Source organism: Panthera uncia, assembly GCF_023721935.1.
Source record: "Panthera uncia isolate 11264 chromosome B3 unlocalized genomic scaffold, Puncia_PCG_1.0 HiC_scaffold_1, whole genome shotgun sequence".
In the NCBI taxonomy this organism is placed as follows: domain Eukaryota; kingdom Metazoa; phylum Chordata; class Mammalia; order Carnivora; family Felidae; genus Panthera; species Panthera uncia.
The window spans coordinates 83,411,481-83,435,676 of NW_026057582.1; the positions used below are offsets into that span (position 1 = coordinate 83,411,481).

The following is a 24,196-nucleotide window of genomic DNA, read 5'->3' on the forward strand; positions in this document are numbered from 1 at the left end:
ATGAATATATCCCATGGCAGCAAAATTAGGGTAACAGATGAAATAATATCTCCTTTTTCCAAGAGAGAATTTTTAAAGGACTGTGCATCTTTCTCCAGGTGAAACAGGGAAATGCATTCAAGGTGTGAAAGAAATCCAGGAGATTTTGGTCTCTCGGGGACTATAATGGAACCAACCCTTCCTAAGGAAACAGAAAATGTAAAAGTATAGAGAAAAAAGAGATAAAATACAGGTTTCAGTGACCCTGCACCCCCACCCCTCACTGCCCTGCCCCAGCCAGTCTACAGAGCACAATGGGGTCAGTGAGGAGCTGGTTGGTTCTCACAGTAAACAGCCAGTGAGGCTGGCGCTTTTTATCGATGCGAAAAGAACTCAGACACTTCCTGCAATTTAAACAAGGTCCATTTTTCTTTCAAAGAACAGGAAAAGCCACAAGAGATTCCCACAGCGCCAGCAATAAGCCTTCTACTCCTGTACTGGGAACTTAGGAGCCACAGTGAAGGAAGGAGAAAGAAGAAACAAGGTGTTGTCTTGCTTCTTTCAACACCTGTGCTCATCTTCTGCCTGGGATTCTATGGTTTCCAGACCCGGTAGATTTTATTCTCTATTCCCACTACAAACCAGGCCTGTTTTACAATTGGGCTTTCCCTTTGTTTTCCTACAGTACACCTTCACCCAATGCTTTCAGGTGTTCTAAGACTGCTACGAGGACACATACAATGCTGCTCTCATAAACTCAAAATGGCATCTTCTGGTTCAAAGCACCCCCACAGCTCCTACCAGGCTGACCCTAAGTCCTTTGACACTTGGCAGATTCTTTTTGAAATGCTTAGCTCTAGTTCACTTCCATCATATCCAGTAAGAAGAATACATTCAAAATATCAGAGAATCTGGACAACCAAAACTAACACGGTAGCTCTCAACTACCATTCCAGTTTGCCAGCAGGTGTAAGCAAAGAACATAAGCCTATGAACTCTGTGTTCAGTTTCCTTAACAGTAGTCTCACTAAAGCAAAGATGAAAACCTAGTTTCCTTTCAACCCTCGACCTTGACTCTAGGAGGTCTGGGAATCCGCTAGCATTTTGGCACAAAACACACTGTTTTTCTTCTGGTTATCATTCAGATCTCTAGTGCTCCGTGCAGGACACTGTTTATGCTACTTCAACGAGGCTTTCTGTGAGTGACGACATTCTCATTCACTCTACTGGCAATAGCACAAGACAACTGTACTCACTCAACCTGGAACCTTTCCTACCAAGTTTATTTCTATCCCCCTCCTCCTTTTAAAGGGTGGCATTCCTATCTCAGTTGTAAGCTTGTCAAAGGAGAGTACGTAAGCACAAATCGAAAAAACATTTCTCTCTTCAGTCATAAATTACTTAAGTATTTTTATCTATAAAGTTACTAAAGGCAAAACAGGAAACAAGCCCAAAACTTTGAATTTCAAATATCTGAAACTACCACATGGAGTATGTCTCTGGTTCCCCCACTTGCCAGAACTGGGAATACATTCCAAGAGAACAGAGAACTTACCTGGAATCCTGATGAAAGACCAGCCATTCTGAGGCCTGATGCTCCACAGTCCTCCAGCTGGCTCTGGGAAGAACTGGGATCGTCGATTTAGCCAATCTGTTGCCAGTTCAGGGGCCCCATTTAACAAACACTGCTTGGCTGCCAGACTCCCTCCTTCCTTCAGCACTCGCCGCTCATATTCTGCACTTCGGTCATTGCAGTAAGAATCCAATGGCACTGCGGTAACCTACAGTGAAAGATTCACATGAGATAGCTTTCACATTTCCTACACTTCAACTCTGAAATCAGACAAATGTGGATAATTTTTAGGCTAGTGGTTTGAACTTCTTTGTTCTGACAAATAAGCTGCCGTTAATAATGACCTAGTGAGCTGGTCCACGTAAAAGGTCAACCTCTTCAACATGAACCTGCAGCAAACTAAAGATCCAAAGAGTGCTGGAGTTTGCAGAAAAACTGGGATACCAAGTCAGGAATAATTCTATCACAGGTGTATATAGATCTGATTACTCTGCCACCTCCCCTCATTGCCGGATAGTGTTTTCAGTGAAGTTCTATTAGCCATCCACAAAATGGTGAGATCAGAAAGGGAGCTGGAGCTCCGCAGTCATTACTAAAGAACTAAAGAGTTATGGGCCCAGTGCATATGAAGTTATCTTTAATGCTTTTGTAGCAAAGCTCCTGTATTTATCAATACTTCTTTCTCTCTTCCCTGACCAGGTTGTTAATTGACAAACCTAATGGAAGATAAAAGAACCTTTCTTTTAGGCCATAAGCTGGGACACGGTAGAGGCAGGTGGAGAAAGCAACTGCCAAAGAGTAGTGGATTCGTTTCTTGGCTAGGACAGAGGCTAGGCACAAAATCTTATCACACCACAAGGTGCAACCACACTGAAATGCTGCCCCCCAATGGAATAGAAGGCTCCTGTTAATTTAGAAACAGGCTTTTTAATAATCCTTTAGCGATCTGGGTCTATTCCCACTGCTAATAAGCATCTGTGTATTCAGATAGCTGTGAAATCATCTGATTAGGAGCCCAAGTTACCGTCTGTTAAAATTTGGAGGCTCTGATTATCTGCAAGTTCAGGTTGAAAATAATGCTAAAGCCCCATTATATGCAGTAAATTGCTCAGAAAAACCCTGGAACTAGACCAAAAGATGGGGGAAAACTGGGTATAAGAAGCAAGGGCAGAGGTATAGGAGAGACCAGAACATAAAACACTGGTTGAACCTAGGTAGCTACTTTCATTGTTGCTATTATTTCCAAGAAGTTAGACATTTAGGAAAATATATCTTGCTATTAACTTTTCTATTTTAACGCCCATCAATCTTTAGGGCAATGGAATGGTTGTCAAGTTTTTGTATGACTAAGAACCTTCTTGGGAGTTTATCTAAAGCGCAGATATTAATCCAGAAGACCTAAGGAAAAAGCCAAAAGCTCTAGGTTTCTAACGAGCACTACAGAACCTCAGGCTAAGCCTTAAGAACTACTGCCAGGGTGCCTGGGTGGCTCAGTCAGTTAAGTGTCCAACTTCGGCTCAGGTCATGATCTCATGGTTCATGGGTTCGAGCCGCATGTCGGGCTCTGTGTTGACAGCTTAGAGCCTAGAGCCTGCTTCAGGTTCTGTGACTCCCTCTCTCTCTGCCCCTCCCCTGCTCATACTCTAGGTCTCTAAAAAAATAAACATCAAAAAAAACCAAAAAAGAAATACTGCCTTGGTTTACATTAACAATCAGCTAGCTGACTATGAGGCTGCAGGTGCCTCTGCTGAAGACTACAGAATACCATAAACAAGAGAAAGCGCATCATTTACTAATAGCCACAAGAGTGCTCTACTCTGGCTTACAGATGAAGCTGAACTGAGTTTGCTAGCGAGCAGTGCCATCTACAGTCCACATATCAAACTACAGGGAAGGTCAGAGCAAGCAGGGACCCTACTGCTCCAAAACCCAGATAAGTTCACACATAAATCACTTTCACACACAGTACTAGGAGCAGGTTTTGGTAATCCCATACTACCTTTGCCCACTCAAAAAGGGGTATTTTTGCGTTCAAGTTATTCCTTTTTCCCACCTAAAGCTGAGCACAGGTAAATAAAGACAGAGTAAAACGCAGGTGGATAAAAATTGGATCTCTCCCACGATGGTCTGTCCTGGCTGCAGCTCAGCAGATCCTGGACCGGAGCAGGTATCTACCATCTAGGGTATGAGTCTCAGAACCTCACAATCAGTAGTAGTTGTACTTTCATAACAATGGTACAAGCAGCAGTGGATGAACTACAGAAGTATGACCAATTCTCTATACTATATACACTCTTGAATGAGTAGAGCATAAATGAGAGACTCATACAGTCCAATTTTATGCTCAAATATAACTGTTTTTGTTTTTATCATTATTGTTTATTTTATAGAAAAGCAGGACTTATACTGGAACTATATATAAGATGTCAGGCCCAAATGCTCCAGATGAAAACTCAAAAGCCAGAAACTCAGCATGGAGGAATAGGGGGAGAACAGGACACCGGGAGAATGTTTTTCCTGTCTAGAACTCACTCCTTGGCACTCTTATAGTTTATTATTTTTTAAAATGTTTATTTTTGAGAGAAAGAATATGAATAAGCAGGTGAGAGTCAGAGAGAGAGGGAGACAGAGTCCTAAGCAGGCTCTGCACTGTGGGTGCAAAGCCCAATGTGGGGCTCGAACCTATGGACCGTGAGATCATGACCTGAGTCGAAGTCAAACGCTTAACTGCCTGAGCTACTCAGGTGCCCCAGCACTCTTATAGTTTAAAACCAAAACAACTTTCTCCAGTTATAAACTTTCACCTATTTTCCAATTTCATTTTGCTGATATCCTTCCAAGTCCAGGATTGAAAACTAGGAGATTTGTGGGGCCCAGTTCTTAGTGAAATATTTTTTAATGTTTTAATAAGCTTCTTTGGCAGGAGCCCTGGATCAAGATATATGCAGAATCACAGAATGTCATGTTGTAAGTACGTAAGCAGTGAACTCATGAGGCATAAAAAGAGGCAAACAAGTCCACTTCTAATTAAATTGTGCTTCCCTAGTCAGCTCTATCCTAGACAGCCTCCACCCATTCTGCTAACCCCAGTGGCCTTCCTGACTGTTCAGAAACAGGGGGAGATGAAGCATGACATACCATTCTTAACTCCCCACAAATGGAAATGCATACTCCCTTTAGTCTCACATGAGCTAACCTCTGTTTCTTGCTTCATTAACTTCCTAAACTATAGGATCTTCAAGGGCTGTCTCCTCAAGCATTTAGCGCGTCCTTCCTGATGACATGTATATTCCTGCTCTAGCTCTAAGAAGCGTGACCACTCCAAGCGCTTCAGTTTTTTTTTTTTGGTAAGATGGATTTCCAGGGTCTTAGTTTATTAACGTTGCAGAATTATTTCCTTAGCTAATGAGAAAAGAAATCCTATAATTCCTTCCTTAATGGCACAGTTCTTCCTGAACCGACCCTGAAGTTTCCACAGCACATGCCAAGGACATTAATTTAAGCTCAAGGCCAAGGTTAAGACTTCAAAGGAAATCAGTCTGTCCCTATCCCAGATGGGTTAAAAATCAATATAAGATAATTAAGGAATCACATGATTATTCACACTCTAGGCCTGATCAAGGTAAAAGCTTGTGTATGACTTTATAAAATATTCAGACATATTTAAAACTCTTCTTCCTGTCCTCATAACCATGGTGTTACTTATTCTCATTTCAAGTTCAGCACATACTTTATGAAGAAACTCTACACACAATTATAGATAAAGGTGCTGAGCAAGAAAGGAGGGTGCTGGGGAGGAGCCCTTCAGCCAAATGATAAAAAAAAAAAGTTTTCTTCTGTTCCCTGCCTGCCACCACACCTTTATGCTACTATGGTCTTCTCTAAGCTACTCATTATTTATTGTTCTTTAGGGAAAAAGCAGCATCTGGCATGATAGTTTAGATTTTGGGCTGCTCAGAAAACAAGTCTCTAGTAGTACAGTTTGGGTATGCGTGTTTGAGTATGTTGGGAGAGTGGAGTTGTTCTTCAGAGTAGTTAGCTATACAGCTCTGAGTGGAACAAATGAGGAATCTTCATGCCTGTAAATGCAATGATGGTCCAAGGCACTTCACTTTTTAATTGGCTCTATAAAACATTGGGGATATGAGAAGTGAAAATGTCTAAAGATCCCTCTCAGAAATCCAGACTTCCTCTTATTAGGTCTCTAAGTATATACATCAGATTGGGAGAGTGAGAAGGCAACGAACTACACAACTATGAAGTCTAAAGACTGCTTTCTATAGAAACACCAGACTTTGCATGTTTTCTAGAAAAAGTGAATTTCCCTACATCAACTTAAGCTTCAAAGACCAAAAATACTTTGAAGAACTGGATACATATAAAATCTAAATATTTTCTATTTAGAAAGCCAATATAAATCAAAGTTAACGGTGGCCTAGGAATCAAGTTCATGTAGTAGAGGATCAGTAGGAAGAAGTTAAGGCAGGCAGGAGTCAGTGCGACTCAGTACTACCATCTTGTTTCCACTCATCAACTTTCTTGGGACCCTCCACCAGATTCTGACCTTTGATAACTTAATAAAGGATGCAAGCAGATGTAAATACTGACAGAAAAATATCACTAAGGAAGATTCAAAAGGCTCCACCTTCTTTAAAGAGAAGTGTGAAACCAGCAGGCCTTCTAGGATGAGTGCAGAAAACAAGAGAAAACACAGAAGGGTAAGAAAGGTCAGCCTCTTGGTGCACCTGGGTGGCTCAGTCAGTTGAGAGTCGGACTTCGACTCATGTGAGGATTTCATCATTCAAGAGTCTGAGCCCCACAGCGGGGCTCGCTGCCCGTCCCGCTTTGAAGGTCCCTCTCTGCCCCTCCCCCGGACTCGTGCTCTGAGAGAAAGAAAGAAAGAGAGAGAGAGAAAGGGAGAGAGAGAGAGAGAGAGAAAGAAAGGAGGAAATAAAGAAAGCATGAATGAATGTCAGCCTCTTAAAGAGTCTTCGTGCTAACTGGAAGATGCCCCAGAGAAAAAGGAAATGAGCCAGGAAGACAGATACTTGTCCTCTGCTCTAACCAGAGTCTAGTGCATCTCTACTCTGTCCCTCTCCCTTCATATACTTCTTCTGGTGTTGTAAGAGAGCTTCTGTCTGGCTCTGATCAATAAGGACAAGAAAGGGGCGCCTGGGTGGCTCAGTCGGTTAAGCGGCTGACTTCGGCTCAGGTCATGATCTCGCGGTCCGTGAGTTTGAGCCCTGTGTCGGGCTCTGTGCTGACAGCTCAGAGCCTGGAGCCTGTTTCAGATTCTGTGTCTCACTCTCTCTGACCCTCCCCTGTTCATGCTCTGTCTCTCCCTGTCTCAAAAATAAATTAAAAAAAGTTAAAAAAAATTAAAAAAAAAATAATAAGGACAAGAAAGGGCACAAGAGATAAGCAGAGTAAAACACTGCACTGGGCCAAGGGGAGCCTTTGCAGTGATGCTGTCAGGTATCACCAGAGTGCCCAGCTTTGATAAATGGGGTGTTAAGAGGCATCTAACAGTTGCTCAACGTTGAAACCATAACAGACACTGCTCCCAATCTGCAAATAAGACCAGGACTGCTGAATGGTGAACACAGCACGACAGTTACTTTTTAGGGCGAACATACTTGTGAACCAGTCTCAGCAGGGCTGCTAAGGAAAGTGAGAGGACACCAGATGAAGAAGTTTCTTGATGCTGGAGTGTTAGGTTTCCTTTTGTTATTTGGAGACTGCACTGAAGCGATATGGCCAGATCAAATCTCCCTCCCAATGTAGCCCCCTCCCTTGAAAAACCGTCAAAAACCTCAATGCAGGTAACAAACAGCTCCTTCTCCTTATCAAATATTCCACTGTCCTTGACCCTGCTGTTTGGTGATAACCTACGTGACAGATGGCTTGCTCCCATGATAGTTCAGAGCTCCTTCCTGACTAAATGAGAGGAACTACACAGGAGAGACTTGGTCAGGCAAAGAAGCCATTCCTATTTACCATACAATAGTTCTCTAACCAACAAAATTTAAAGGGAGGAGTGTTGTCTTGGCAAAGCCAGGGCCATGTATGCTTTCTAAATACTGAGGATTAATGTTTCTCAAGGTCCAAACAGCTTAAACACTTGTGTTAAGAAATGGATCTCTTAAAAGTTGGTTTATTTCTTCAAGTATCATCTATTTTGTTTCTTCCCTCTTGTGGCACTTACTCGTGGACTGGCCACACACAAAAAAGATGGCAGTTCAGTGAGCAGGCAGCAACGAAGTGAGGAGGTAGCTGATCTCCGCTGATGGATGACCTGGTCTGAGTAGCCACTTACTGCTTTGCAGTGGCTGCTGAAAACCAGAGACTACAAAACAAAAATGCAAATTAGTGCCGTTGGTAATTATGTTTAATTTAAGCAAAACAGAAAAAAATGTCACATATTAAACATCTGACTTAAAAGACATTCTTCTAGTAAACATTATGAATCCTAATAAATAACCAGTATTTAGAACCAAATGTATAATATAGTCAGAGTCCATGCTAATTTTAAAACATGGCTTTATTAATATACCATAAGCAAGTGGCACTTCTGATTCTACCTTTTCCTGGGAAAGATACTATTAATTATAAAATAGTTAAGAACATAATATTCATTAGACAACACAATGCATATGTAGGGGGAAGTCTGGTTCATTTGTTATACCATGGATGCAAACTCATGTCTTAAGTTAAACATGATGACCAGGGCGTGTGGGTGGCTCAGGCAGTTAAGCGTCCGACTTCAGGTCAGGTCATGATCTCACAGTTCGTGAGTTCCAGCCCCACATCAGGCTCTTCATTCTCAGCACAGAGCCTGCTGCGGATCCTCTGTCTCTCTCTTTCTCTCTGTCCCTCCCAGCTCATGTTCTCTCAAAAACAGACATTAAAAAAAAAAAAATTATTAAAAAAAAAAACACACGATGACCAACGTTTCTTCCCAAAATTTTAAGGTACATCTGCTTAGCATCATGTGTGTATACTAACAATGCAGTGTACAGCTGACCCTTGAACAACATGGGTTTGAACTGTGTGGGTCTACTTATACATGGATTTTTTTTCAGCAGTAACAGAACAGTACTGTAAATGTATTTTCTCCTTCCTACAATTTTTTTTAAGTTTATTTTGAGAGAGAGAGAGAGAGAGAGAGAGAGAGGGAGGAGACACGCAAACAAGTGGGGGAGGAGCAGAGAGAGAGAATTCCGAGCAGGCTCTGTGCTGTCAGCATGGAGAATGATATGGGGATCTATCTCCCGAACCTTGAGATCATGACCTGAGTTGACACTGAGTCGGTTGCTTAACTGACTGGGTCACCCAGGCGACCCTTCCTTATGATTTTAACATTCTTTTCTCTAGCTTACTTTATTTTAACGATACGGTATATAACATATATTACATACAAATTATGTGTTAATTGGCTGTTTATGTTATTGGTAAGGCTTCCTGTCAACAGCAGGCAATCAGTGGTTAAGTTTTGGGGGAGTCCAAAGTTATATGCATATTTTTGACTGCAGGGGATCAGCAACTGTAACCCGTGCTATTCAAGGGTCAATTATAGTTCCAGCAAGGTGAGCTGTTTTATTTGGTGACACCAATACAAGCGCTCAGGAAAAGGAAATAAATTTTTACTACCTTTACCAGATCATCATTTTAAAAACATAAATTCTTCATATATATTACTATATCAATACACTTTAATCAGACTACAAGCTCATGTTAAAGTTTCAGTTTACAGCCATTCCTGTGAAAGACTTTTTAAAAGTCTGGTACATTCACATAAAATAATGTGTCTGTGGGATTCAGTGTTCTTTATTGCAGATGCAAATCTTTCTTCAGTGCAATGTTAGACATTTTATCTTTGGATCTTCATTCTTGATGACTTCACTTTTTTTCTTCATAGTTTTCTCAGATAAGGCAGGTTGGTAACCTAAATAACCATACAGATGAAGATAATACATATACAAAGTCGTCAAATTTATACACTGTTACATGGTCAAGAAAACAAACTGCAAGATGAACAGTAACTAGGACCCTCTACAGAAGAATAATAGTTATAATTTCAGTACTAAAAGCTTTCAAAACCAAATCTCTTCAAGGCTTCTTTCCTCAGTTACGTTTGTTCATAATTTTTCTCAAAATAAATGCACTCTTCAGGATCAGTATGAGGGAAGTCATCTCAAGTTGTCTAGCAGGATATGTGTATCATAATCTGCTTCCATGAACCAATCAGCACTTTCAGAATAATGGTCCTGAACAAAGTGAAAGGCTTTAACTGTTTTCAGTACAGCTGGGACATCCCCAGTGGTTTCTAACCACAATGTATGGAAGCCTTTACAATACTTTATTATAACACTGGGCTTACACAGTTTTGATGTATTTGATATTTTTCTCTAGATGTTCATGTTTCTGTCATTACCCAGAAAAGAATTTTAACCTTCTGATAGTTTTTCAACAGTATCTGTGTTCTCAGCTTTATGTTGGCTAGCATCTTTTAAGTTCATCCACTTTGCTACATATTTATGTCCATTATCTTCTGAATGCCTAGGGTGAGGATCATTACAAAGATTATTAGGTTGAGTATCACCCTGTTCTTCCAATATGAAACACTGGATAGCTAAGAACATGCACTTACAAAAAACAAACCCAATTCCTAATGCATAGACAAAGGTACTGAATTTTGTTTTTTGCAAGCACATTTTTTTATTATTGGTGGTAAGCCCTCTTGCCCCTCCTAGGGGGTGAAGAGAAGTGGTTAAGACTCTAGTAATTAGTGTTCACATCAACGAAATACAATAGTAGTTCAGGGTTGCTAGATATGGTGTCTACTGCCACCCAGGTGGCTGAGGTAGCAGTAGTAGCTGACCTTAAGTCTTCTGAATTGTTTACTAACTTCTAAAGAGCAGTAACTAAAGGCACCTGGGTGGCTTCAGTCGGTTAAGCATCTGACTCTTGATTTTGGCACAGGTCATGATCTCACAGTTCATGAGATCAAGCCCTGCGTTGGGCTCTGCACTGACAGCATGGAGCCTGCCTGGTATTCTCTCTCCTTCTGTGTCCCACCACCGCTCCCCCCACCTCCCCCACCACTGGCCCATGAGTGTGCATTCTTGCTCTCAAAATAAATAAACTTAAAAAAAAAAATACAGAGCAGTAACTAAACAATGTGTCAGGGATCTCTCTTTCTCTATGTTTATTTCTGACAGAGATAGTGAGCAGGGGAGGGGCAGAGAGAGAGAGAGGGAGGGAGACACAGAATCTGAGGCTCTGAGCTGTCCGCAGAGAGCCTGATGTGGGGCTGGAACTCACAAACCGTGAGATCATGACCTGACCTGAAGTCAGATGCTTAACTGACTGAGCCACCCGGCACCCCATGTCAGGGATCTCTTAAAGTCACCCTCGTTTGAAGTATTCTCAAATGGCAAAATTCAACAAAGCCTGTTTCTTACTTCATTCCTAGACTATAAAAGTAAAAGATGAAAGAATGAACATTTCCTTCAACTATTTTCTCTTCAACATTGTAGTTATTTATCAGGGTTACAGCATTCACTGTAGGGAGTCCTTTCAACACAATATGTTATCTGTGATATATTTCTGGAAAAAGTCTAATGATAATTCTCCTGGGAGTGCTCATTCCCAAATTAGAACATGTCTACTTGTCTTATGTGAGTTAGGTTAAGATGGTATTCTCATTGGAATTCACTAAGGTAAGATGATTTTTAGCTTTCTGATTCTAGATTTAAAAAAAAATTTAACTAGTTCAAAATGCTCGTTCACAACCTTAGCTTTAGAGAAACCTGACCACTCCTAGTATATTTTACTCAGGTTATTTTCTCTTAACATTGGTTCCATCAATTCTCTCTTAGCACAGGTAGTCCTTATAACCACATTACCCATATTCCCTTCACAGAACTACATCAGCTGCTTAAACACTGCCACCTACAAAAAAAATTTAATGCTTAACAAAGAACACGAAGGACACCTTAAACATCATTGCATAAGATGCTTGGGCGGGTAGGTGAAAGAGGGACAGAAAAGAAGGTTCATCTCTTCTTTAGTCTGTTTTGGCCAAAAACAAATAAAAAGAAACAATGTCACACTATGGGAGACATGATTTGGTTATGATGTGGTCACAGGTTTTGTTGTTCTGTTGTCTCTTCCTCATGCTCTTGAGTGTCTTCATTAACCTGTAGGCACTGGCAGCTGTGTGTGTCTTGCTATCAGAACCACAGTGTGCACATAGCAGAGAAGTCAGGCTTTTGTAGAGTCTTTTGGTACCGTGAAAAAGTCTCAAGTGGAAATAAGTAGGGCAGAAAGACCCCACAGATGTACGCTTCTTGCCACAGTGTAGCACACAAAACATACAGATGCTTTTCCCTCAGATACAGACTTACCCATTTAACAAGGGGTCATACTGTATTCTCCACCTCTTGTTTAAAGTTAAAAGGAAGATTTATGTTAACATTAGCTCCTCATGACTCAGAACTTAATTTTCTGCTTTTGTTTTTGAAGAATACATCAAACATACAGAGGAAAAGGTCTCACTTTATTCTTTGCTTTTTAAGTTTTTATTTTAATTCCAGTTAGTTAACATACAGTGTTATATTAGATTCAGAGATACAATACAGTGATTCAACAATTCCATAAATCACTGGAAGCTCATTATGACAAGTGAACTCCTTAATCCCCATCATCCCTCCCCCAGCCTCCCTCCCTGCTGGTAACCATCAGTTTGTTCTCTATAATTACGAGTCTGTGAGAAAAGGTCTCACTTTAAATGAAAGGGTGTAGTGTTTATAGATCAACTGCTAGACTACATGGATTCTATTTTCAGATATTTTAAGTGACCAAACAAAACGGGAGAAAATAAAGTACAGAAAAAGGGTGAATATAACAGCTTCCCAGGGCTTTCCACAAGAGGCACTGGCAGCTTTCAGGATACAAGAAATAATGACAGATATAAATACTGTAGCTGCAAATTAACATTTAGCAGATGAGTTTTTGAAAATGTCCTGTTTGGGGGATTCTTCTTTAATAGGCAGTCAAAGCTCTCCAAGCATTTAATAGAGAACAGTGTTTAAAACTTAAACAGCACTCTTTTCAAAAACAATTCTTTATGTTTAGATGCTCTTGCATATTTTATTTTTTTTACGTACTTTGAATCGCAAAATCTTAAATGCCCTTTAAGTTTGATGAGCTAGTTCACAGAGCTGTGGAGTATGTAAAGCTTCCAACACACATGATGCCTATGTAGACCATAACCATGACAACAGTTTCACTGAAACTGATATAGGAGATGGAATCAATGCTGGTGCAGGTTTTCCCCTGCCACCCGAAAGAGACTTCCTGTGAAACCTTTCATAAGCTGAAATGGCATAAAGTCAAGAAGCAATTACCATTACTCTCTATGGAAAAATTTTTGAGCATTCCCAGGCCCAAAAAATAACCTCTCTTAATTAAGCTTTTCTGATACCTTAGAACACATCTTGCTAACAGATGCACAAAATAAATTGAGATAAAGCACAGATGCTCATAGACACAGTTCAGAGCTATGGAGGTTTGATGCTGAGTATCATTCCCGGGAAAGGAGACTGGCAGTGACACACTCTGCTCCTGTGCATACCACCTCTGTAATGTGAAATAAATGCTGAACGCTATTTCCGCTTTTTGCCCTTTTTTTGTAAAAGCAAAAATCCTTTTCCGATTTCTTTTAGTAAGTGAAACAGGTATGAGTGCAGGTCTTTCTTAAAAGTGAAGTGGCATAAGCTTGAGCTTTTGAAAAGCGGGGGATACCTTGTACTCTACTTCTGCCAGTCATCACTTTTAACTGGATACAGCATAAAATCCATTTTGCCCCCCACAAAAGATGACTGAGTGCCATATATCTTAGATTCTGATTTTGTCCTTATTCTTCTAAGCAAAAAATATTAAAAAGAGAAAAAGACTCATATGTGTGAGACTTGTACTCTTTAAACCCTACAACACTGTACAAGAAAGGAGATCTGGCCAGAGCCCACAGGAGGGAGGTGTGTGAGAACGAATTTATGAAAAATATGAACTAATTAGTTACTATTCTTTCTTAAAATTCTCACCAGTAAAGCAGGGCAGTGCATAAAAAAAAATCAAGTGGAACACAGAGAACCATGCTGACTTTTGCTGCACAAGCATCACAAGAGAAAGAAATACCAGACAAGCATTCGCATCAAGTTAGAGTTTAAAAGGCCCTAAACTTTGTTTAAAACACCCCTAAGTGTCATCTGATCTGTGTGCTTAGCCTAGTTCTTAGTTTCTTCATGTTTATATATTATCCCAAAGCCAGTATTATGAGAACGGTACTTCCTTGAACTCTGCAACACAGAATTCAAACTTAACATTCACTGCAGAGTGAGAAGAAGGGTTTTACAGGCATACTGGGCGGGGGAAGCTTCTCACCATGTAGATTCATTCACATCCATGATGGAAAAGAAAGAGGCAAGGACTGGGTTAGACTGCTACATGACTAAGTAGTATGGGATCTGATGTAGCTTACCAGGAACAAGATGACAACACGTAGCTAAGTCAACACTCATTATCTGTCTCCTTAGAGGAATAAGAACAAAGCCTTTACCTGGATCTGATGACAAGAAGCTATATTCAGAGGACAGGCTGCTGGAACAATAATTACTACTCTTTATAAAACAAATGAAGGCACCAAAGAGAATGAAGAATATTCTGCATTAAGAGGACAAAGCTGAATGCTAGAAAATTAATTCAAAGCTAATTTGGTAGCTCCAAAGGAATTTTATTTAAAATTATTTGAAGAGCACAAGAAAAAGAATTCTGACACGTGTTTCCAATTTTACCATTTTCCCTCATCTTTTCTTTCAGGTCTGTCCACTTAAGAATAATCCCAAGGGTGCCTGGCTGGCTCAGTTGGTACAGCATACAACCCTTGATCTCAGGGTCATGAGTTTGAACCCCACAGCGGGCATAAAGATTACATAAGGAAAAAAAAAATGAATCACCCCAAAATTCACCTTTAAAATTGATCTTGAACATGGAATCTGGATTCAAGTTGCATGTTTCCTATCAAAACTTTACTGTTGTTGTTTTTAAATATTTTATTTAAGTAATCTCCACACTCAATGTGCAGCATGAACTCAAAACCCCGAGATCAAGATCACATACTTCACTGACTGAGCTAGCCAGGCACCCCACTTCTATCAAAATTTTAAAACATAATTTGTGTTTACCTTGCATAGTGAAACAAGACTATTCCATTTTCTAGTACCATAAACGAAGGCAAAACAAAGAGTTGGAAAAATATCATCTTTCCATTATGTTTACAAATAATCAAAGTTCCATAATCAGAACTAAGTTGGCAAATCATATGAAAATGCAAGATACAAAATACACAGAGCTTGTAGTAAAAAAAAATTTGCTTACAAGGACTTAGGGCATTTGAGCAATGAATTCCTGCTGAAAATGAAAGCCAGATACCATTATGTATTGAGTATCTTCCCCAGCTGACATTTGTTGTGGCTAATAAAACTGTAGACAAGATGAGTGATACAGAGAGCAGGGAGAGATACCAACATTTTTTTTTTTTAATTTTCTTAACATTTATTTATTACTGAGAGAGAGAGAGAGACAGACAGACAGACAGACAGACCATGAGTGGGTAAGGGGCAGAGAGAGAGGGAGACACAGAATCTGAAGCAGGCTCCAGGCTCTGAGCCGTCAGCACAGAGCCCAATGCGGGGCTTGAACTCACAAACTGCGAGATCACGACCTGAGCCAAAGTCGGACGTTTAAAAAACTGAGCCACACAGGCGCCCGATACCAACATCCTTAGCAACACAATTTAAGAACTTTCGTGATGTCACATCACAGTCTGAACCCATCAATAGCCCAGGCCAAAATCTCAGAACTGGGAATACCAAAACAAACTTTATCATGAAAAAAGTAATATAAAGGCATCAGCCCAGCAGTAAGAGGCTCTGGTCATTTTTTTTTTTTTTTTAAATGACTTTAAGCATTTTATTTTATTTTTTTTTAACATTTTTTATTTATTTTTGGGACAGAGAGAGACAGAGCATGAACGGGGGAGGGGCAGAGAGAGAGGGAGACACAGAATCGGAAACAGGCTCCAGGCTCCGAGCCATCAGCCCAGAGCCTGACGCGGGGCTCGAACTCACGGACCGCGAGATCGTGACCTGGCTGAAGTCGGACGCTTAACCGACTGCGCCACCCAGGCGCCCCTAAGGCTCTGGTCATTTTAAGATATGTCCACAAATTCTTTGGTATCTTTCTCTTCAAAAGGTAAAACCTACTTTGCTCTCCTTGCAGAACTCCCAAAACTAGGTCATAAAAGGCAGTGTGGCTCCTTCTTGCACTCTCTCTCTCTGAAATCACTTATCTGGGATGTGGATACTCAAGCAGCCCCATGTAAAAGTCGACACAGAAAGGAACTGAGGCCTTGAGCCAACAGCCAACACCAACTTGCTAGGCATGTAAGTGAGCTACCTTGGAAGTAGCTCCTATGGCTATAGTCAATCTTTCAAATAACTGTAACCTTAGCTGACATCTTGACTTCAACTTTCTAAGATTTTCTGAGCCAGAACCACCAACCCAAGTTGCTCCCAAACTCCTGATCAAAAACAACTGCAGGGTGAAAATAACTGATGTACAATCAATGTATCCACTGATAAAATCAATTGATGATCAAACAAGTTACCAATCCTACTACATTTCTCAACCTCCAAGGAAATGTTATAACTCTTCACAAAATTCTATTTTAAGTAATGAAGTTAAGATCATACTTAATTTCAGGCTGGAAGACATTCCCTTAGATGAGAATACACACCAAGTTCCAAAGGAAAAACTAACACAAACACAACACACCAATACTAAATACTAAATACACATAAATACTACTACTTTATGAAAAATAAAAGGATAGAACTGCTGCTTAACAACACTTTCTTTTTTCATGTTAAGCTTAGTTTCAGAGTAAAATATTCTTTGTGGTAGAGAGTACCTTCCTATTAACTACAGAGCTCCTAACAGTATTCACTGGAGTTTTCTGCCATATAAAAAGGATACTTAACTACTTTGCATCCCCATCAATTGTCTCTCTTGCATGTTCAATCTCCCTCTTTGCTGCCTTTTTCTATTTTAGTCTTCAAATCTGAGTCTCCTCTCTCCTACAATGCAAATCTGCCTTAAACCCAAGTGTCCTTCCTGAAATACCTTCCTATTCATTCTTTTTGACTGTCACACTTCATTACCTACTTTCCACAATTCCTAACCAGCATCTTTCTCCCTGTAAATCCCTACGGGCTTCTGCATTCTATCTGCACTCATAACAACAAAGACTTACTAATCTTACTCCTGTGTGTTTGCTTTACATTTAATATAGAATTTATCATTCTCTCTGGATCTTCTCTTGAACTCTGGGTTTTGGAAATGATTCCTTCACTGACAATGCTCCTCCATATTGAAATAAATCAGAATCCCTTGACCCCTGCTTCATAATCTTTTAGTTACAACCATTTCTGTTGAGTCCTTAGTACTTGATACTCACAACTTTTGTTCAACATTCTCCTTAACATGGACTTCTGTGTCCAATATTTCTTGACACCACACTCTGAGATTAATTTTCATCAAATACCAATGACAGAGATCCCTCACTGGTGTGCTTAGTGATTTGAGTGATTAAGTGGCCTTCATGAAACTGGCTATCAGAGTACTCCCTCCCATCGCTTGATAGCAGCCACCAAAAGTTAATTTCCCCTAGGCTATAACTGTAGCATCAAGAAAGTAAGCCAAGAAAAGGCTGAGTCTCCTAGGTTAATACCTAAACCCAATAGACTGGCATTCAAAGATTCCTACAATTTACCTTTCTGGCCCTTTCTCTCACTACTATCTATTATTTTAGTTCCAGTCTTTAACTTGTAATATTCTTCCTCCCACCCAGATCCCTATCACTCAAAATCCAATTAAAACAATACAATTTCTATAAAGACTTTTTGTCCATTTCAATCTAAGGTGATTTCCCATTCTAAACTTTACCACTAATCATCTACCATCAATCTGGCAGTTAATTGTCTTCTTTCCACTCTTAAAGTGAATCATTTGTTTTGTTTTGTTTTTAATTTTTTTTAATGTTTATTTATTTTTGAGACAGAGAGAGACAGAGCATGAATGGGGGAGGAGCAGAGAGAGAGGGAGACACAGAATCGGAAGCAGGCTCCAGGCTCTGAGCCATCAGCCCAGAGCCTGACGCAGGGCTCGAACTCACAAACCACGAGATCGTGACCTGAGCTGAAGTCGGACGCTCAACCGACTGAGCCACCCAGGCGCCCCTCATTTGTGTTTTTAAAGTCCTTAAGTTTGTGTGTGTTTTTACTACATGCCTGAATAATTTTTCAAACCCGAAAACAGGTTTTAACCTGTTAACACACCTTGCTCACAGCAGATATTGCAAACAGGATGGTAAACAACACTGATTACATGCGATCTCTGCGGGTGGAGACTAACACTGAGAGGAGGCTACTCTGAAGGTAGCCTGAATCAGCAGAAAAAAAGGAGCATTAACCATTAAGCCAAGATCACATTCTACCACTAGAGATTCATTCAATCAGTAAGTTCTTCTGACACAAATCAATGCACACTTTTCACTCAATCCAATTGGCTCGTGGTATCCTACAATTAAAAATAGCATGAAGAGGGGCGCCTGGGTGGCTCAGTCGGTTGAGCGTCCGACTTCAGCTCAGGTCACGATCTCGCGGTCCTTGAGTTCGAGCCCCGCATCGGGCTCTGGGCTGATGGCTCAGAGCCTGGAGCCTGCTTCCGATTCTGTGTCTCCCCCTCTCTCTGCCCCTCCCCCGTTCATGCTCTGTCTCTCTCTGTCTCAAAAATAAATAAACGTTAAAAAAAAATTAAAAAAAAAATAGCATGAAGAGAAAGAGAGAAGGGTTTGTGAAGAAAAGGGAGTATTTCCTCAAGGAAATACTGGGTCTTCCCCTCCATCACCATTCCTTACTCAATTAGGCTTCTTTTACTGTACAAATAGTCTCCAAAAAAACTTCAAATGTAAAATTCACAATGTAAATAACAGTAACATGTTAGTACATGTATAACATTTTAAATAAAATAATATATAGGTATTGGCAAAATGCGTTGTCTGTTTAATTAACAGGGGGACATAATCAAAAATCATTTGGAGAACAGTGGCCTGTGTTATCTACAATGCTAAAGAGTTTAAAATAAGATTTATGAGCTGATTCTAGGGGCACCTGGGTGGCTCAGTCGGTTGAGCAACCGACTTGATTTCAGCTCAGGCTGTGATCTTGTGGTCACGACGGCCCTGAGCTGACAGCACAAAGCCTGCTTGGAATTCTCTCTGTCCCTCTCACTCTGCCCCTCCCCTGCTCATGTTCTCTCTCTCTCTCTCTCTCTCAAAATAAACATTAAACAAAAAAATAAGGTTTATGAGCTAATTCTAAAATTTACATAACAATGTAAACAAATAATAATAAAAAGATAACATTTACATAAAAATGCAAAGAGCCAAGATCAGCCAAAGCCAATACTGAAGAAAAACGAAGCTAGAGGATCTGTGCTACCAGTTATTAAGACTTATTACGAAGCTATAGGTTAAGAAAGAGCGGTACTGGTTTGGGGCACCTGGGTGGTTCAGTCCGTTAAGCGTCTGACTCTTGATTTTGGCTCAGGTCATGATCTCATGGTTTTGTGAGTTCAAGTCCTGCATCAGACTCTGTGCTGACAGCACGGAGCCTGCTTGGGATTCTTTCTCTCTCTTTCTCTTTCTGCCCCTCCCCTGCTCAAGCTGTCTCTGTTTCTCTCAAAAGTAAATAAATTAAAAAAAAAAAGAGTGGTACTGGTTCAAGGATAGACAAATGGACTAATGGAACAATGACCCATATAGATACAGCCACTGATTTGGCAAAAACGATGCTGAGTGCAGTAAGGATGGTCTTTTCAAAAAATAGAGTTGGGTCAAATGAATATGGATATCTATATGTAAAAAAAAAAAAAAAAAAAAAGATAACCTTTACCAGACTAAAAAACTACCAAAATTCCTTGTAGATTTGAATGTGAAAGGTACATCAAAAAAACTTTTGAAGAAAAACATACAGGATTATCTTCATGACCTTTGTATAGGCAAAGATTTCTTCAACACGACACAAAAATGCTAACTATTTAACAAAAGACACTGTTGAGTTTGCAAAAGTTAGCTGCAGGGGAGAAGAAATCTGCAATACGTAAAGAACTACAAGTCACTAAGAAAATACAGATACCCTAATAGAAAAATAAGCAAGGTCTTGAATAAGAATTTCATAAACGAGGTTATCCAAATGGCCAATAAGCAGTAGAAAAAATATTCAACATCATTATTCATAAGAAAAATGTAATTTAAAGCCACAATGAGATACCACCACAAAGAAGGGCTAAAATGAACAAACAATAACTAATACATTTTGGCAAGGATGTGGAGCAACTAGAAACTCTCATATAATGTTAATGAGAATGAAAACATTGGTGCAATTGTTTTAGAAAATTGTTCGACATTATCTATTAAAGATGACCATATGCGGGGCCCCTGGGCGGCTCAGTCGGTTAAGCGTCCGACTTCGGCTCAGGTCATGATCTCACGGTCCGTGAGTTCGAGCCCCGTGTCGGGCTCTGTGCTGACAGCTCAGAGCCTGGAGCCTGCTTCAGATTCTGTGTCTCCCTCTCTCTCTGCCCCTCCCCTGTTCATGCTCTGTCTCAAAAATAAATAAACGTTAAAAAAAAAAAATTAAAAAAAAAAATTAAATAAAAATAAAAGATTAGGCGTCCTAAATTTCCTTCTCTACTCTGCTTTGCAAAACAGACAAAACCAATGTTCTCTAGATAAATCCTTCTTGAATAAAAAAAAAATCTGTTCACAGAAGCCAGTGTGAGAAACAGGAAAGTAGTAGTAATAGACACATTCTAACAAAGTCATTCTTGGGGGATAGTTCCCATAATGAACTACTTTGTTCAAGTTTGAATCAGCTGGGTTCCTTCAAAATTACTTATCTTTGGGGCGCCTAGGTGGCTCAGTCAGTTAAGCATCTGACCATTGATTTCAGCTCAGGTCATGATCTCATGGTTCGTGGGATCGAGCCCCACAATGGGCTCTGTGCTAACAGTGTGGAGCCTGCCTGTCTCCCTCTCTCTCTCTCAAAAATAAACATTAAAAAATTCTTAATTTTAAAAACTTAAAAAAAATTACTTATCTTTATTTATATAATCTTTGAATACCAGGGATATAACAGGTACGTACCAGAATATACCAAGAGATGGACCTTGACTGCTAACTAAAGGTCAGGGTAACTACACAGTGAAATGTGCATACTGCTTTCTGAGCAACATCTGGTCTTCTCTTCCATATTCAGAAAGTGAGACTCTTCATAAGCTCCAAATGTTAGTTTCTTTCTTTTCTTACTATTAAAAAGAACGATCCAGAATCTTCTACATGGTGACTCTCTTTACTTAGTCCTCTGGCTATTCTAATATTATAGAGCCGTATAATGCTGTAGTTTTCAAACTGTGAGCAGTGAGAGTCATGATGTCATTTTTTTAGTAGGTTTAACTAACGTTAAAAAAAAAAACGAGAAAAAAATCAGTACATTGTACATGAAGGCTAAGTATTGTTTTGTGAATACCGTTACAAAGAGTTATGTATGTGTATGTAATATTTTGTATATCTATACGCTTATCAGGTGGTGATATAAAATATTAAGAAAAAATACTGAGTTGTGGTCACACTTCAAAGGCCACAGATACAATGAGCTTTATTATATTTTTATTAATTGTTACATATGGAGTCTCAACAAAATAATTCTTAATTCAGAAGTTATGTTAACCTTTAAGGCTAGATACCACGTAAAGATAATTCTGCTTAGTTGAAAGCAGCAATTTCTTAGAATAGATCAACAAACTCTGGCAAAACACACTGCCTGGTTGATATATCAATATATACGTGTTGGAAATAAGGATGATGAGACCGAAAGCAGAACGGTGTTTCTACACAAAGAATTAGCTTTCAGCTACCTGCAACCTACTGGGGTTCAGCAAGTTAGTATACATAGTAAGCCACTATGGCAGCAAATATCCATTTACAACATGAAATTAAAGAGGAAATGAAAGCAAATCTAACTTCAATTAGATAAACTTACAGATTTCACTACCAATTTCCCATAAGGCATACTGCCCACGTCTGAATTTCTCAGAATATACATTTTGTTTTTATTTATTTTGAGAGAGAAAGCACGTGTGCAGGCTCCACACTCTTAGCACAGAGCCTGACACAGAGCTTGAACTCACAAACCGTGAGATCATGACCTGAACAAAAATCAAGAGTTCAATGCTTAACTGACCTAGGTGCCCCTCAGGAAATTAATTGATACAAGGACCTCACTGAACACATCCACTGAACACACTACGGTGTGTTTGAATACACATATGGGAAGGCATATGTGAGTGTTAAGTAAGATGCAAGTATCTATGTAAGAATACATAATAAACTCTTAAGAAAATGGTGCTTTCTGTACCAAAAATAAAACTAGCAACTATTTATAACTAGAGTAATAAAAAACTACCAAACGTAGGTGAAATCAGTCAATAGGAAGTTAAGCAACTCTTTATCAGACAGTATCTCACTAATAGAAGTCACCCTGCCACCACTGACTACATTATTCCAATAGGACCGGAATCTAATTCTACTGTCTGTTTTACATTACCAGTCTTATCTCCAGAGTCCAAAAAAGCACATGGAGCAATACTTGAGAAACCAATTGGGGAAACAGAGATCATATGGGTTCTTCAGTGTACAGGGGGCAAATACCACATTCAACCAAAGAATATCGGGCATTCAATAGCAATTAACTATAAGACTAATGACCCATTAAATTTTCTAGAGGACACAAGGATAATGCCCTGCCTTCTAAACTTTTAATTCTGTTGAAGGACTGTAACATATAAATATATAAATCTCTTCTCAAAATTCTCCAGTGTTACCCATTTCATTCAAAATAAAATCCAAATCCTTGCAGTAACTGATGGTGTCCCTTATGATATGGACCTACATGTATACCCTTATGTTCTGTCACTTTCTCCCTTACCTATTCTACAATGGCCAAAACAATTATATGAAAAGGTATTCAACATCATTATTTTTCATGGAAATGGAACTTAAAATCACAACAAGGTCACACTGCAAATTGAACAAAATGGACTGACAATATCAGGTACAGACAAGGATGATGAACAGCAGCACACTTCTCACATTGCTTGTGGCAGTATAAATTCCTAAAACCATTTTGAAAAATTTCTAAAACCATTTTGCTGTTTGGCAGTAGCTACTAAATCTAAACCTACATATACCTGATGATATAGCAATCTCATTCCTGGATATAAACCCCAAAGAAATGAGTGCTTACATTTATCAAAAGACATGTACAAGAATATGCATTGCATTTTTATTTACAACAGCCCCAAAATGGAAGCAACCTAAATATCCACCAACAGTAGTACAGGTTAATAAATTGTGGTCTATTCAGACAATAGAATGCTTCATGGTACTAAAAAGAAATGCTATAATGCAACATGGATGAATCACACAATATTAAGGGAAAGCAGCTAGACATAAAAGTGCATATACTGGGTAATTCCATTTACATTAAGGTCAAGAACACAGGTAAAAATAACCTATGATGAAAGAATAGTTGGTTTGTTCTGAACCAGAGGTATCAAATGGGAAGATGTCTGAGGCAGACTTCTGGGTGCTGGAAATGTTCTATACCTTAATCTAGGTATAATCTAGTAGTTACACAAGTGTATACACATGAATAAATTTAAAGAGTTGTATATTTAATATCTGTGCGCTTTATAATAAAATTATACACAAAATACACAACATACACATACGCATAGACATGATACACACACACACACACACACACACACACACCATCAATATATTAAATTATAACTCAGTACACTGCTTCCTCTGGAAATGTTGCGTTCATCAGGCCCTCACTTACTTTATTATTACTTTTAGTGATGCAAAGGAAAGGGGAGTACTAACATGGATAAGTGATGGTGAAATAATTGCTTACCTTTAACAAAGGGCAGCTGCAAAGGTTGGGAAAGGAGAGTGGAAAATTAACCCCAAGAAGGAAATCCTTGTTTCTCAGATATCTCTGCTGGCTTTCCCCTTCTGGCTCTCTCCAGGAGCGCAGCTGATGGAGCCTGTAGGAGGCTTTCAGAGACAGGAAAAGAGCTAACCATCTGAAACAAACCACAGCAGACATGCTTATTCAGTGCTCCATGGAGGTTTGAGGGTAGTTCATAGCAGCGAGGAACCTTGTCTTTCATTCACATGTCTCTTTTGTAAATCTTGAACATTTACAAACAGTTCTTTCCTTCTTTCAGATAAAGCTGTTTCGTACTTTTCTTCCATAAATTCTATCTTTGGCATGACTTGGTTTGCTACTATGAAAACTAAAATCCTCCGTAAAGCTCCTCGTTTAAAGAATATTTAACTTTCCCTGTTTCCGATTCTGTGTCTCCCTCTCTCTCTGCCCCTCCCCCGTT

At 39.5% G+C, this 24,196-nt stretch overlaps 1 protein-coding gene across 1 annotated transcript in view; it reads right to left on the reverse strand.

Moving 5' to 3' along the window:
* The window catches only part of INO80 (INO80 complex ATPase subunit), a 134,087-nt gene that overhangs the window by 38,453 nt on the left and 71,438 nt on the right, over positions 1-24,196 (reverse strand). The window contains exons 24-26 of the mRNA XM_049613385.1: positions 23,719-23,890; positions 7,758-7,898; positions 1,535-1,760 (exon numbers count right to left, since the gene is read on the reverse strand). Coding sequence (XP_049469342.1) covers positions 1,535-1,760; positions 7,758-7,898; positions 23,719-23,890 — 539 coding nt within the window. The remainder of the gene's footprint in view (positions 1-1,534; positions 1,761-7,757; positions 7,899-23,718; positions 23,891-24,196) is intronic.